General features: G+C 33.1%; 1 protein-coding gene across 1 annotated transcript in view; it reads right to left on the reverse strand.

Annotated features, from left to right (window-relative positions):
* Nucleotides 1–3,197: 3,197 nt before the first annotated feature.
* LOC105193784 (ATP-binding cassette sub-family G member 1) overlaps nt 3,198–15,638 on the reverse strand; it is a 71,541-nt gene continuing 59,100 nt past the window's right edge. The window contains 11 exon segments of the mRNA XM_039458434.1: nt 3,198–3,724; nt 3,726–3,743; nt 3,851–4,053; nt 4,292–4,392; nt 4,710–4,878; nt 4,955–5,100; nt 7,053–7,157; nt 7,437–7,647; nt 9,131–9,303; nt 10,820–11,134; nt 11,303–11,467. Coding sequence (XP_039314368.1) covers nt 3,481–3,724; nt 3,726–3,743; nt 3,851–4,053; nt 4,292–4,392; nt 4,710–4,878; nt 4,955–5,100; nt 7,053–7,157; nt 7,437–7,647; nt 9,131–9,303; nt 10,820–11,134; nt 11,303–11,467 — 1,850 coding nt within the window. The 3' untranslated portion in view covers nt 3,198–3,480.

The following is a 15,638-nucleotide window of genomic DNA, read 5'->3' on the forward strand; positions in this document are numbered from 1 at the left end:
TTCTCGAAAACGAGGCCGGCGTTCCTAAGTATTTTGGCTGGCCGAGTTTCCAGGCGCGGTTGCGCTGATATTCGGTGGGGTGCGGCGCGAACGCGCGGGCTAGCCCGGTGCGCTTGAATGTCTCGGAGACCGTGCTCGTGACGCGTCTGGCTTAATGCCGGTGCGACGGTTCTGGCGTGCGTGGAGTCGCGAGCTTTTGGTCTGGACCGCCCGGAGCCACCAAGTACCTTGGTGGCGGCAAAAAACCTTTACCGCCTTTGGTCTCCGGGGTGGTTGTGCGAAAGGAAGCTCTCGCGAGTGCCGGCTCGGTTGAGTACCTCTCAACCTTTACCGCTTGTTCTTGCCGAAGGAGTTTCGGATCGCGATCAGGATTGCGGAATGAATCCTGAGCGTACGAGCGGGGGTTTTTTTTCGTACCTCCTGTCTTGCGCGCTCGGGTGTTTCCGTGTGTTTTCGTTATCCCTCGAGATTTCATCTCGGGATTCTCGTTCCTCTGCCGCTGGTACAGGCGCGCTTTCGCTGGTGATTTCTTCTCGCGGCTGGTCGGTGATGTGCGTGCGCGTGGTCTTCTATCGCGCACGGAGTTGCTTCGTGCTAACAGCTGCCTTCGGCCATTAGCGGCGTTGTTCTTGTGGCAGCGTGTAGGCACGAGCGCGCATTCTGTTGTTTGAAGCCGAACAGCGGCTTCCGGCTGGTGTTCGCCGGAAATGCAACGTGCATGCGTTGTTACAAGTTACATAAACGTATTAGAATATAAAGTGTTCACACATCATTACAAAGTATCCAGTTTACAGCAGTCGTAGACGTCAAGCATTGTCCTGCATTTGTCTGGTCCTTATTTCAAGCGAGCAAAGTAAATCGTTTTTGCTCGGAATCGGACCAAGTGGAATCTTGTTCGAACGAAGAATCGGAGGTGGTTTGATTAAATAAAAATTAGCATGGGTTAGATAAAAATCATAAATTTATTTTAACATTGAAAATGAATGATTATAAAGATATCAAAATTATCATAAAGATTATACAATTATCGATTATAAATTTATGCATCTTAAGTTTACAATTGTGATTATTTCAAAGAGTATTTGTGTGTGCGTGTGTGTGCGCGCGCGCGCGCGTGCGCACGTCCGCGCGTGTGTATATTTGTGTGTGTTCTTATATTGAAGTATATACGTACTTAGATTAAGGCTTAAAAAATAAGACTTTAGAAACCCAATTCAATACAGTTGCAGTAAGGACACAGTATTCGAAATCGAATCCATTTTTGGGTCGATAATTTATTAAAGGATGTGACATAAATCCATTGAAATCGATAAGTATTTTGATTAGTTTTTGATATTGATTTGATGAGTCATTTCTGGCTGGGTGATAAAATTAACTTCTGAAAAAAAACATGATTACGTGAAAGTCATTACGTTTTACTAAATGGAATTACTTTGGAGTGTGATTCTAGGCTCTGAAAAACGCATATCTACATATTATATAAAATGATCATTCTACTTCGCTCTTAGGCTGTATATTTGCATGTTTTAAGAGGATGCTATAGTGACCGAAGAACTTCCTCGACGTCGGCATTGCAGATTATTTTTCGAGGGAGACCAGGCTATCGCTCTTTGTCCAACGCATAGATCTGTCTTTGTTTTTCGATTATTTCGCCATCTGCGAAAAGACCTATTAACTACAGCCACTGCTCTTCTTGTCATCGTTTACGTACGCTAAGCGAAATTTGGACACGTACAGCTGTTCACCTATTAAACTTTTTTATTAGGTTGTTGACTGAAACGATACACAGTCAGTGTTGTTTGTTAGAGTTTTCTGAAGTCCGCCCTGGTCTCATTTTATACATGCGAGCTACAGAACGTCAGTAAATAACAAAAATTAACCTTGGTTGACAGATCCACGAGTCGAAAATAAATGAATTTTTAACTTTTTGATTGATTTTCTCATAAAATTTACCAGAGCAGACTTTGTTTGGTGCGTACTTTTATTTTGCAAAAGGATTTTGTGATCTGTAAAGCCAATTCGAAAATTAATGAACACTGTAATGGTCGGTAATTCCCGTCAGTATAGCATTCTCTTAAATTGCAATAAAAGGACGTTTCAAACAGCATAAACTTTCACTATCGTTTTTGCATTCACGAATTTTTGTTTCGCAAGCACACCTCCTACATTAAATACTCTATCTGTATGATGACAATCTATTGCAAATTAGCTGATTCAATATAAAATATTCAAATTAACTATTCCAATGCAAAAAATTCTACGCGGTGATAATTGTTAATTTTCTGTGATCATACATTACATGAATACATTAAGGTGAATACATTAAGGATTGTAGTCAATCGCAACATGAGTTCTATACTAAGAGAAATCGTTTCTTTCAGTGTATGGATTCGACAGTCGCAACTGACAGCTCCATATGCGATACATTTCATATATAGACTTAATCTTTGACAAACTGTTTTACAAAGTGCTTAGAAAGATACCGCTCGGAAAGGAACAGTAAAAATAACGCAGCGAGGATGTTGGACAATGAGTGCAAGATCGAATAGCAGGAATCAAAAAAACTGCTGGAAGCCGAGAAGTGGAATTCAAAAATGTATATCCAATTCAACGATCTTTCCTACTCGGTTCGCAACCGCAAAGGCAAGTTTGTGTTACACATACTAATTTAAGAAAGCTTTCGCCATTGTTTTTCAAGAATATGTAGATCTTAAAATGTGTAAATGCGAATCGTACGCGCGGGAGAAAAGTTGCGTTGTACGCATTGTTACGTAGAAATAGTTAATATCAATTAATGAATGTTTACTGCAGGAGCTGAGAAAACAATTTTACAAAATGTGACGGGGCATTTCGAATCAGGGAAGTTTACGGTGATAATTGGTCCTTCTGGTGCAGGAAAGACTTCCCTGATGAAAATCGTATCGGGAAAACAATCCATAGATGTTAAAGGTAATATCACGATAAACGACGTTAAGTAGAACCGAGGAATGTTCCGTAAACATGTATGTTACGTACCGCAACAATATGATTTATTACCATTCCTCACAACGAGTGAAACGCTCTACATAGCGGCTCGATTACAACTCGACGTTAATCAGACCAAACAACAGATTAATTCAATTGTAAGTATGTAAATTTCAAGTGCAATTGTACAAATTATATATATATATATATATATATATATATATATATATATAATTTGTACAATTGCACTTGAAATTATGTATATATATAGAGGAGAAGAAGGTATTACGGCTACTGTCGATAATATGGTTACCTCTATTATTTCCGTTATTAGGTGACGTATTCTAACAATTGCTTATGGAATTATTCGTTTAGTAGCCCGCCGTTTTTTAGTGATGCTAATATGCCAATACATAATGACTGACAATTGTTATAAGGCATTTTTACTTTTGAGCACTTTTAAACTTTTACAAGGTACACTTTTAACCTTTAATTACATACACTTTCTCTTTATTCTTAATTATTATTTATTTCCTCGGTTCGAGCATTAACACGTTGCTTTTTCGCATAATAAAGTTTCCAATGAAATACTGCATAAACGATTGTATGGAAACAAATAATCCAAAAGCCAAGTATTATCAAAATGACGTAAAATGGCATTGTTGGAAGGTCCATTGTTGAGAGAATCTTATTTGTTGAACTGAAGTAACAATTAACTTCAGAGCACGATAAATTAGGTCAATCAAGATAGATCGCCTGATATTCCTTCATATATATATCTGCAATAAAATTTATTATGTACTGAAGAAACATGCTAAATTGAAACTACAATAAAGTACGTCTTTGCACATAAGCAACAATTTTAGTTTAATAAGTTTGTATGTACCTGTAGTAGCTTAGAAAAGTTAAAGGTTTTATATACACCGGCAATTCTGTTATTTTTACAAAAAATCCAGCAAGCATCATTAATAGTATATTAATTCCATCACAGTTAACAGACAAAATGCTCCATACCTGTATAATTCTATTAAATACCATTGGCTGTATCATGTAATATGATATTAACAAGAAAGATGTTGTGCAAAGTATCTAAAAGTCAAACAAACTTTTACCTAATTTGTAAAAACAATGACATTTTTAAACTGACACTATAATGAGTTCACTCTTTTCAACTGAATTTTTTGTGTTATACGTTTTCTTTCTAACGAGAAAAAGAAGAAACATAAAATTCAACTGGAAAGTACTTCATATTTGGACTAAACTTTATATTTAAACGAAATAATTAGCGACAAAATTGTAATGCACAGCATTACAATTTGAAACATACTTGCACCGGAATATCCGTTAACACTTTTACGCTGTAGTAGGCTTTGAAAGAGTACCAATTATTTAAATGTTCCTGTAGAAATACCTTCGCTTCCGTGGGAACTACAATGAGATATATTTAACATGTTACAATTATAATTTATGAACTTCAAAACTTTTTCTTATTTGAAATCAGATAAATTGAAAATATTGTTATTGAGATTGCATTTTTATCGGTTTTTTTCTTAATTACCAGACTGTAGTAATGTTTAATATAATTATTTACAAACATAAAGTACAGCTGTTTATATATTATGTTTATATACAATATAAAAAGATACATATATGTATACATACATATAGTCATGTATGTGCATGTGCAAGTATATATGTATATAATATGAAATATAAAGTATATTAAAAGAATCTATATCACTTACTCATCTGCACCGTCTGTAGGGCATTTATCATAAATAAATACATTTGAACGATAAATAAGCAAGATATATTGCTTCGTACTTTTATGGCGTCGTCACCAAAATTATAAAATATTAATCCGAATAGAAGCCTAGCTGTGATGTGCGTTGCAATTCTTAGTTTTGTAAAGGTCTAAAAGATCGATCAAAATAACATTCTGATTTACCTAACAAATCATTTAAATATTACTTTAAACATTTGTACTTACATTATCTCGCATGATACAGATTAGAGCTCGTGAACATAAAATCTTTTGCTGGTGCCATGTCGATTTTTTGTGTCTTCTGATTTTAGTGGATGTGACTGTATTATCTGTTTCGAAATTTTGTTCAAAATCAATCGATAAATTCTGTTCTGTAAAATATTTATTAATTACGAGATGAAATCATAGAGTAAAATGAACTTATTTATTTTTCAAGCATAATGTTAAGAAAATATATACAACATTGTTTTTCAATAGCAGTCCAAAGGACCACGCACGATTTTTATGAAAAAAACTCGTTTGGTCGATTTGTTTGAATTTTTTATATGGTGTAGTACTTGCATTCCTAATAAAAAACCTCAATTTTTAGAATAGGGGTGCCCAACCTTTTTACTTCTGTGAGCTACTCTTTTTAGTAGAGCAACTTCGTGATCTATCTACCTATGTATGTATAAGGTGTAAGAGAAAAAGTACAAAATGAGAGAAAATATGATTTAACCTTTTATTAAACGTATTAATAGGGATAGGTGTTAAAATTAGGAACAAATTAATAAGAAAAAGATTAATATAAAAATTGTAAATTTTCTAATAGAATTCAAATAAAATACACATATAAACGTATAATAAAATTTAAAAAATAATATAAATAATATAACTATTTGACATTGCAATGACTTAGCAATTTTTTAAAAATTAGTATTATAAGAGGACAAAGATAATCTTAAATATTGATCAAGATGTTCATTAATTAAAGAAAATCTGTTTTTTTTTCAATTAAAACAAGTTTTGACTTTCTTCGCAGTATTATAATTCTATTCTATTTTAATGGTTTTTGCAATGCTATAATTTTTTAAAATTTATTTGACTATGATCAACTAAAATAACAATTTTTAAGGTTTTTTATTAGGAATGCACTACAACATATAAAAAATTCAAGCAAATCAACTGAACACGTTTTTTTCATATAAATTGTGCGTGGTTCTTTGCAAAAAATTTCCTCAAAGTTACGTGCCACTTATTTCATTTTATTTTTTTAGATGGCATTAGAAGACTTGTGAATTCTTACACAAAATTTTTTGTAATGTCTTGGACGATTATTGAATAATGTATAGATTTTGCTAACATGTATTGTTTATTAAAGAATAAATAAATTTATTTTTTTTATATTGAGATTATTAGTATAATTATTAAATATTTTCTTTTTATATAAATTATAATTATAAAATTATTTTATATAAATTATAATTATGAAATAATCATTATGAATAAAATGTTTAAATATTCAATAATATACAATATACATGGTGTGTCTGGTAAGTATCGAGACTGAATTTTTCCTGTCAATAAGAAAAGGTGTAGGATTGATGGGGACAGGGAATGTCACGCGAGCTAGGAAACTCGGCTGAATTGTCTTCGAGACTTTGAAATGTGTAGATGGCGCCTGAAGTGAAGGTGTGTTTATTGTATAAAGACAAAGGTAGAGGAGAAGAGGGTAATATGGCACCCCCATTTACATTTTATTGAATAATTTTGTACATAATTAATATTTTCTATTGAAATTTGAACAATTACATTCGTCAGAGTGTTGTTTGACAGACTCTAGACTCAAAGTAATGAAATATTTATTATTTAGGACGTGATTTATACAAATCTCATGCACTGCATAATCAGTGAAAGAAAAAAGTGATTGTAATATGGCTATCTATAAAAATAATTTAAAAAAATTAGTTTAGTTTAAAAGAAACACAGCACTTTGTTACAAAATTATATATTTTTAATTTTCCATTGTTTAGAAATTTCTTGATTTAGAATTTTCCTGCGTTCATCACTTTGATGTCATTTTGACTTATTGTTTTGCTTGGGCCAACGTACTCGATGGTTCGCTGCATTTTAAATCTCTACGCTAGCGCTAAACACATTTTCACTTCAGATTTCAAGCGCCATCTAAACATTCCAAAGACTTGGACGCAATTCAGCCGGATTTCCTAGCTCATGTAACATCCCCAACCAATCCCGCCCATAGACTACCCTCCACTTCTTCCTATTGACAGGAAAAAGTCGGTCTCGATACCTACCGAACACACCATGTACACATCATACTTACTACTTTTATATGTACTGCGCGATTTGAATTTTTCATATTCATCACGACAGATCTTATGTAAATTTTCTAAATCTTTATCTTTCTGTTCAGTTATCATCTCGAGAACTGCAATCAAAAAAGTACAATTAATATCGCAATTGTTCTTTGTGGTTAATAAAGAGTAATAATTTTATCTTTTTTAAAATTAATGACAAAATCTACCTTTTTAATAACTTTAAAAAATTTGCAGTGCAAAAATTAATAAAAAAAAATTAATTTTAAAATTATAAAGAGATGTGTGAGTGAAATGTATATAGATTTCTAAAATACTCTATATCAATTCACTTTTCTTAATTTTAGTTTTCTTATAATGTATTTATCAAAGAGTGGTACAATCAATATTACCAAATTTGGCTATGTTGTAAAAGCTAGGACGCGTGAATCCGGCAATGTTGTACGTGCTCAAGATCTCGCTTTTTGGTCCGCAGTACATACATTTTCCTCGATTAAGTACCATGATGTCATCGAAAAGCGAAATCATACGACCACTAGGTTGATGTATTGCACAAACTACAGCACAATTTGCTTTCGTCATATTGTGCAACATGCCAATTAACTATTTAACAGAAATTATATATTTCCATACAGTATATTAAGAACAATATTATAGGTAGAAGAAAATCATAACATACAGCTTTTACAGACCAAAATTGCATTTGGGCATAATACAATTGATCAATCGATAAATTAAAAAACTCGCCCTACATTGTAACGTTACTGCCGTATAATTAGAATATTCTATACTTGTACAACAGTGCTATCTAAAAGTTTTAAATCTGAATTTTGTATCGATTTCTTAATGCTATCTATCAGAACGCAGTAGAAATAAAAACCTTTGACATGTGTATGTGTCAATGTATATTAATGTGATTTCAATAGTGATTAAGGCCAGACTTTTCGAAGTTTATTAGTTATCCCTTGTCGCAACCATAGATGTGCACCAGAAAATATTTGAACGACTTAAGGAGATAACTCCGTAAGTCTTTTGAAACAATTTGACAGTTTTCGAAATTAACAAATAAGTTTTGCAAGAAAATTATATGCCACACGTTGGTCTTTACATTCATTTCTCACAGCGTACCGAGAAATATTTCTATTAGGTATAAGTTTTATTGCATTCTAACATTAATTACACAGTTACACAAAAAGTGTCACGTCCGAGGGATTAGACCCATGTTTTACTTTAGATTTTAGATACGTGAATGACATTGTATTCTCAGAGCCGTAGCCACGAGAGTGCCAGAGAGTGCGCGGCACTCTCTAATATTCTTTTGACACCCTCTAAACAGAACAAATAACAACTAATGTACCTTTACACAATCTTTTGCTTTTTTACCGTTAAGAGTGTATTATTTTATTTGTATGTATAAATACAATGAAGGACGTTTTTTTGTTTATACATAGATGTAATACATTATTATTTTTGTAATTTTTATATTAATATATTTTATTTTTAAGTTTTCTGAAAAGGCTTTAAATTGGTATCTTAAAATGTTATTTTGATTAAATTGTAAGCACTCTCTACTTTTCCTCAGATACTGTCACAAAATTCGTTCTAGATACGACTCTGTGTACTTTCTACTCATATGTAGGTCAAGGATAAATATGTGGGTCAAGGATAAATTGAATGTTTCGTTCAATGTTTATTATCCGAGACTTAATTTCACGATTAAGGTGGAAGAGAAAAAAATAAATTTTCTAAATATAACTTTAATTAAGAAACATAATTTTATGATCTACGATTGGTGCCAAAAACCGATTTTTTCCTCTCGACAATTTTTATGGAAACGTTTATTGTACTTTTAATAATTAATTGTCAATATATATACTAATTACATACAAACATCCAGTGTTGACTCTCAGTGTAGAATGCATTAATTTATACTTTGATTTTAGATAGCATTATAAGAAAGAAGTAAATTCAGTCAAATATTTGAACCGCACTGTGTATAGAATTATTAGCAACTTATAACAATATTGGGCATTTTAATAAAACGATCGTTATTGATTGATAGCTGCATTAATAATTTATATCATACCTGGTAAGACGCCGCACTGTCACGACCGCTTGTTGGCTCATCTAATAAGAAAACTGATGACTTGGTGATCATTTGCACGCCGATAGACAATCTTCTCCGTTCGCCACCACTTAATTTCATTACTGACGTATCCAAGCAATTTGACAACCAGAGATTTTCTGCGATATGTTCACCTGACAGAAATATTTGATGTATTGTAAATTTTATATATATGTGTGCGTGTGCATGTGCGTGTGCGCGTGCGTGTGCGTGTGTGCGTGTGTGCGTGTGTGTGTGTGTGTGTGTGTGTGTGTGTGTGTGTGTGTAGAGAGAAAGAGAGCAAGTAAAAGTAATTCTACATAATGTATAATAATAAATAAATAAATAAATTATATATATATATATATATAGACACACGCGCGCACGCACCCAAGCACGCACGCACGCACGCACGCACGCACGCACGCACGCACACACACACACACACACACACACACACACACACACACACACACACACACACACACACACACACACACACACATGATTTTACATTTATTTTTAAGTTTATTCATTCATAGGTACATATTTTAAGTTACATGAAGTATTTATACTATTATTTGTTTATATTATATTATTATTAATTAATATATTTTATATATATATATATATAATTTATTTAATAATTGATTTTATTTGCAGAATATTTTATATTTAATATTTAATAATGATTAATAGAGGAGAAGTGGGTAATATGCCACCTATTTTCATTTTATTGAATGACTTTGTTTATAGTTAATATTTTCTATTGAAACTTGAACAATTACATTCATCAGAGTGTTGTTTGATAGATTCTAGACTCAAAGTAATGAAATACTTATTATTTAGGACGTGATATATAAAAATCTAACGCACTGCATAATCGGCGGAAGAAAAAAAATGGTTGTAATATGGCTATCCATAAAAGTAATTTTAAAAGATTAGTTTAGTTTAAAAAGAAACACAGTACTTTGTTATAAAATTATATATTTATAATTTTTCATTGTTTAGAATTTTTCTAATTTAAAATTTTTCTGTGTTCAGAAGTTTTAGAAATACCATTAAAAATTTTATTAAAAACATCATTTTATCTCTGTTTAACATTAAACAACAAGCATAAAATGATTAGTCTCTGATGTTTTTAAACACCGCTGTTTAGAATGACAATCGATTTATCGAAGAAATATTTCAATATAAAAATTTTGCCTAAAAAACCATATTAACCAAATTCCATATTATTGTTTCAACTTTGTATAACTCGAAATGTATACGGCCGAATAAAAAGTTAGATAACAAAAAAACACAAGAGTGAATATACCTTCGTGTGATAATACACTCAAATTTAAGAATAATGAGAAAATGTACGTAATTAAAAGTTAAAAGTGTACCTTGTAAAAGTTTAAAAGTGCTCAAAAGTAAAAATGCCTTATAACAATTGTAAATCATTATGTATTGGCATATTAGCATCACTAAAAAACGGCGGGCTACTAAACGAATAATTCCATAAGCAATTGTTAGAATACGTCACCTAATAACGGAAATAATAGAGGTAACCATATTATCGACAGTAGCCGTAATACCCTCTTCTCCTCTATATATATATATATATATATATATATATATATATATATATATATATAATTTGTATAATTGCACTTGAAATTTACATACTTACAATTGAATTAATCTGTTGTTTGGTCTGATTAACGTCGAGTTGTAATCGAGCTGCTATGTAGAGCGTTTCACTCGTTGTGAGGAATAGCAATAAATCATACTGTTGCGGTACGTAACATACATGTTTACGGAACATTCTTCGGTTCCACTTAACGTCATTTATCGTGATATTACCTTTAACATCTATGGATTGTTTTCCCGATACGATTTTCATCAGGGAAGTCTTTCCTGCACCGGAAGGACCAATTATCACCGTAAACTTCCCTGATTCGAAATGCCCCGTCACATTTTGTAAAATTGTTTTCTCAGCACCTGCAGTAAACATACATTAATTGATATTAACTATTTCTACGTAACAATGCGTACAACGCAACTTTTCTCCCGCGCGTACGCATCGCATTTACACATTTTAAGATCTACATATTCTTGAAAAACAATGACGAAAGCTTTCTTAAATTAGTATGTATAACACAAACTTGCTTTTGCGGTTGCGAACCGAGTAGGAAAGATCGTTGAATTGGATATACATTTTTGAATTCCACTTCTCGGCTTCCAGCAGTTTTTTTGATTCCTGCTACTCGATCTTGCACTCATTGTTCAACATCCTCGCTGCGTTATTTCTGTTGTTCCTTTTCCGGCATCTTTCTGAGCATTTTGTAAAACAGTTTGTCATTATTTGATTAATTTAAATGTGAATGTTTATAATCTCATCCTACTTATTGTAAGTTTAAAGTAAAAATTGTCTTTTACTTTCACAAAACGTGTAAAAGATTGAGTTTATATGTGAAATGTATCGCATATGGAGCTGTCAGTTGCGACTGTCGAGTCCATATACTGAAAGAAACGATTTCTCTTAGTGTAGAACTCATGTTGCGATTGATTACAATCCTTAATGTATTTATCTTAATGTATTCATGTAATGTATGACCACAAGAGATTTACAATTATCACTGTGTAGAATTTTTTGCATTGGAATGGTTAACTGTTAACATTGAAACTGTTCTTCAAATGGCCAGACACCGCTGGAATTTCTATTTTCGCAGATAACAAACAATTCCTCCCGTACCGTGAACAGCAGAACGTCATCTTTAGTAGCGCGTATACAATTGGTGGGAAACCGGGTCAAGTCGTTGATTTTACAAACGTCGCTAAATTTGCGAACATTGAAATATGATAAAAGATATTTCTGCTTATTTTGTATGTCATCTCGAGAGAGGTGGAACTTTTTTTAGCGAACACCCTGTATGTAACAAGCGACGATCGCGTGACAAACGCGACTTGTAAACATCAACATTCCCGCGCTTAACAACGAGTGTGCTCAAGGTTGACCACCCAATCCTCTCCACGAGTGTCCGTTTGGTTACTGTCCTACCAGGCACGGGCCGACGTGGAAATATTTTATTGTTAAATTTTTGTTCACCGACGTATAGGTATCACAATGTATTCATACTGTTTCGAATTCAAATCATTATGCGATGGTTCAAGTTAAAATACTCATGTATAGTCGAGTCAAATTAATTATAAGTTACCGTACTTTGTTTTCTCTTTCTTATTTTATTCATGTCAATTTATTTGATTAATCAAATTCAAAATTATGAAAATTGTGCAAATCATCATATTATTATATTCCTCAGAACATCCGTTCTACGCGCTGTATCTCGTCGAGAATCTTCTGTCTCGTTGGTTATGCGAAAGTAAGAATACGAGAAACTTTGACGATAGAGATAATAATATTTTGTGTGCGAAGCAAATAAGTTTTTGTCGTGGTCGTCCGTACACCCAAGGAAAGGTCGGCCCAAGCAAATAGCGAGTTTACCGGTCCGGTCCGGTGGCCGTTTTAAATCGTCGATGACGATACCGTAATTAGTTCATCCGAGCCAATGAGACATTTTTCCGCCGAATTTGCTTCTCCCGGCTTTTTCTTCGCTTAAACGAGAGCAGGGAGGTTCGCTCTCTTTGCGAGAGATCGGCAGATTCAGATTCGAGAAGCGACGCGAGAGAGTTACACAATATCCGAAACCGAGCGAGAAAGAATTCGGGAAGTGTCGGGAGTTATAAGGCGTGCGAACTTGCGTATGCTGTCGACACGCGCATCTTGAATAAGATTGCGCGGGCATTCTTGCCCATCATCGAGACAGAAATATTCACGACCATTGTGTGATTAAAGACGATTAATTGAAACTTTAATTATATCAAGTGATCACTCTGTTCGCCTTCTTTTCCTCTCCCACCTCCCATTTCACTCATTATACAGAAGTTACGCTATCGTCGTCGCTCGCGCTCTCGCGTCGGACTCGCTCTCGTAATCGCGCGCTCAGGGCCGTGTCTAGGCCGAGCGCCGCAAAAATTAATCGTTCACGCAGTTCTTGCTCGCGCTCTACTCGGGGTGAATTCCGGCATCTCAACATGCGCATCATGCAACACTAAACACATACAATTTGCTCATCTGATTAAACTGTTAAAGCCGTCATTGATTTTTGTATTAGAAATTATTGGAAATTGTATGATTTTATTTTCTTAGCTAATAAAGTACAGCTTAGTGTATCATTACACTTTGAACTTTTTTCAATAAAAGCATAGTTTGGGGACAATCTTTAAATTGTACAATGTATGCACGCGATGTTCTCAAATTAACCGTGTGTTCTGGAATTTGAAGGCATATGATCCGTGTGTCAGTAAAAAGATTTTATCCAAATCTTTCTAGATATATTTCATACAGTTGGAATATTTTAACCGTGGGTCCTTGTACAAAAAAAATAAATATATATATTAATATCTTTAATCAGTGACAAAGATTTAGTTTTATTTGGCATATACATTGAAATCATTTCGATTATTACGGAGATTGCTTTTTTACTATGAAGAAAAGAAGAACCAATGCAATTAATCAAAAATTTCTTTGAGACATGTCCCCATAGTATTGAAATGTCCCCGAAGTGTGCGTTGACCCAAGCAAGTGTCTTCATTAAATGCTTTAGACATATATAATCGATTCCGGGCAGTTTTCCGATGAGAGCTACCACGCTATGAGATACATTCACCCCCACCCACTCCAAGCATCTATATTTGCGTGGAAACTGTTCTTCAAATGGCCAGACACCGCTGGAATTTCTATTGTCACAGATAACAAACAATTCCTCCCGTACCGCGAACAGCAGAACGTCATCTCTAGCAGCGCGTATACAATTGGCGGGAAACCGGGTTAAGTCGTTGATTTTACAAACGTCGCTAAATTTGCGAACATTGAAATATAATAAAAGATATTTCTGCTTATTTTGTATGTCATCTCGAGAGAGGTGGAACTTTTTTTAGCGAACACCCTGTATGTAACAAGCGACGATCGCGTGACAAACGCGACTTGTAAACATTAATATTCCCGCGCTTAACAACGAATGTGCTTAAGGTTGACCACCCAATCCTCTCCACGAGTGTCCGTTTGGTTACTGCCCTACCAGGCACAGGCCGACGTAGAAATATTTTATTGTTAAATTTTTGTTTACCGACGTATAGGTACCACAATGTATTCATACAATTTTCTCATCTGATTAAACAGTTAAAACCGTCATTGTGTTAGAAATTATTGGAAATCGTATGATTTTATTTTCTCAGCCAATAAAATACAGCTTAGTATATCATTACAATTTTAAATTCTTTTACCAAAAGCATTGTTTGGGGACAAACTTTAAATTGTAAAAACTATGTATGCACTCGAGAACGTTCTCAAATTAACCGTGTGTTCTGGAATTTTAAGGGCATATATTCTGTGTGTCAGTGAAAAGATTTTATCGAAATCTTTCTAGATATACTTTATACAGTTGGAATTTTTTAACCGTGGGTTCTTGAAATAAATATTATTTGAATTATGTACAACTCGAAGAACGTTGTTATAAAACCATTATGTCGGAACTTAAATTTATTTGTTTTAAATTTATCAAGCTATATGTTCGTTTAATAATGTTTTCATCAGAATATTATATCTACTGTATAATTTGGAGACAGTTTCCCATCAATGTTTTCATTAAAAAATTTAATAATGTTTTCATTAAAAAATTTAATAATACATAAAGATAAACTTGCATGCTTTTCTATTGTCTTGGAAATAAAATTTTTAATTACATTTTAAGATTATTTTTTTTTTATTACTATTTATCTAATACTGACGTTATGATACTAGACTTGAGTAACAATACAATAATTAGTTACTATTAATCTTTTAATATGTCTTCACGTTCCTCTTAAGAAGAATACATGTAAAATATGCATTATATGATTTAATGTAGTCAATGTATTGTTTGAGGACATTCCTCTAAATGGCGCCTACAGTCCGAATCATATAAAATTTTTGCCCCGAAGTATGCGTTAAATATAGAAATATATAAGTCCCCAATGTATGCAATAAAACTCAAATTTTTTTGAGACCAGTCCCCAAAGTATCGAGATGTGCCAACAGTATGCTTTGGCCCCTTGAAAGTGTCCTCATAGGATGCTCCTGAAATATATATATATATAAATGTTCAGCAAACACAACAGTTGAGTTAACGATTGCTAGTGATGTATTCTTCTACATTTATGTTGGATTTAAAGCTCTAGTCCAATTGCAAAAAATAATTATTAAATACTCACTTAATCGTTGTTTGCTGAACGAAATCAATATGTATTATATATTTTAATTTCTTTTAATTATTATTTTGGAGCTTTCGTAAATGTATAATACAATCATGTGAATATGCAATTTTTTATTTATATATAGAAAATACAGATAGTACGGTATTTACTTATCGTACAATAGTTGTTTACGTAATTCCTAATTGTCATG

Source organism: Solenopsis invicta, chromosome 16 (assembly GCF_016802725.1).
Source record: "Solenopsis invicta isolate M01_SB chromosome 16, UNIL_Sinv_3.0, whole genome shotgun sequence".
Taxonomy (NCBI): Eukaryota; Metazoa; Arthropoda; class Insecta; order Hymenoptera; family Formicidae; genus Solenopsis; species Solenopsis invicta.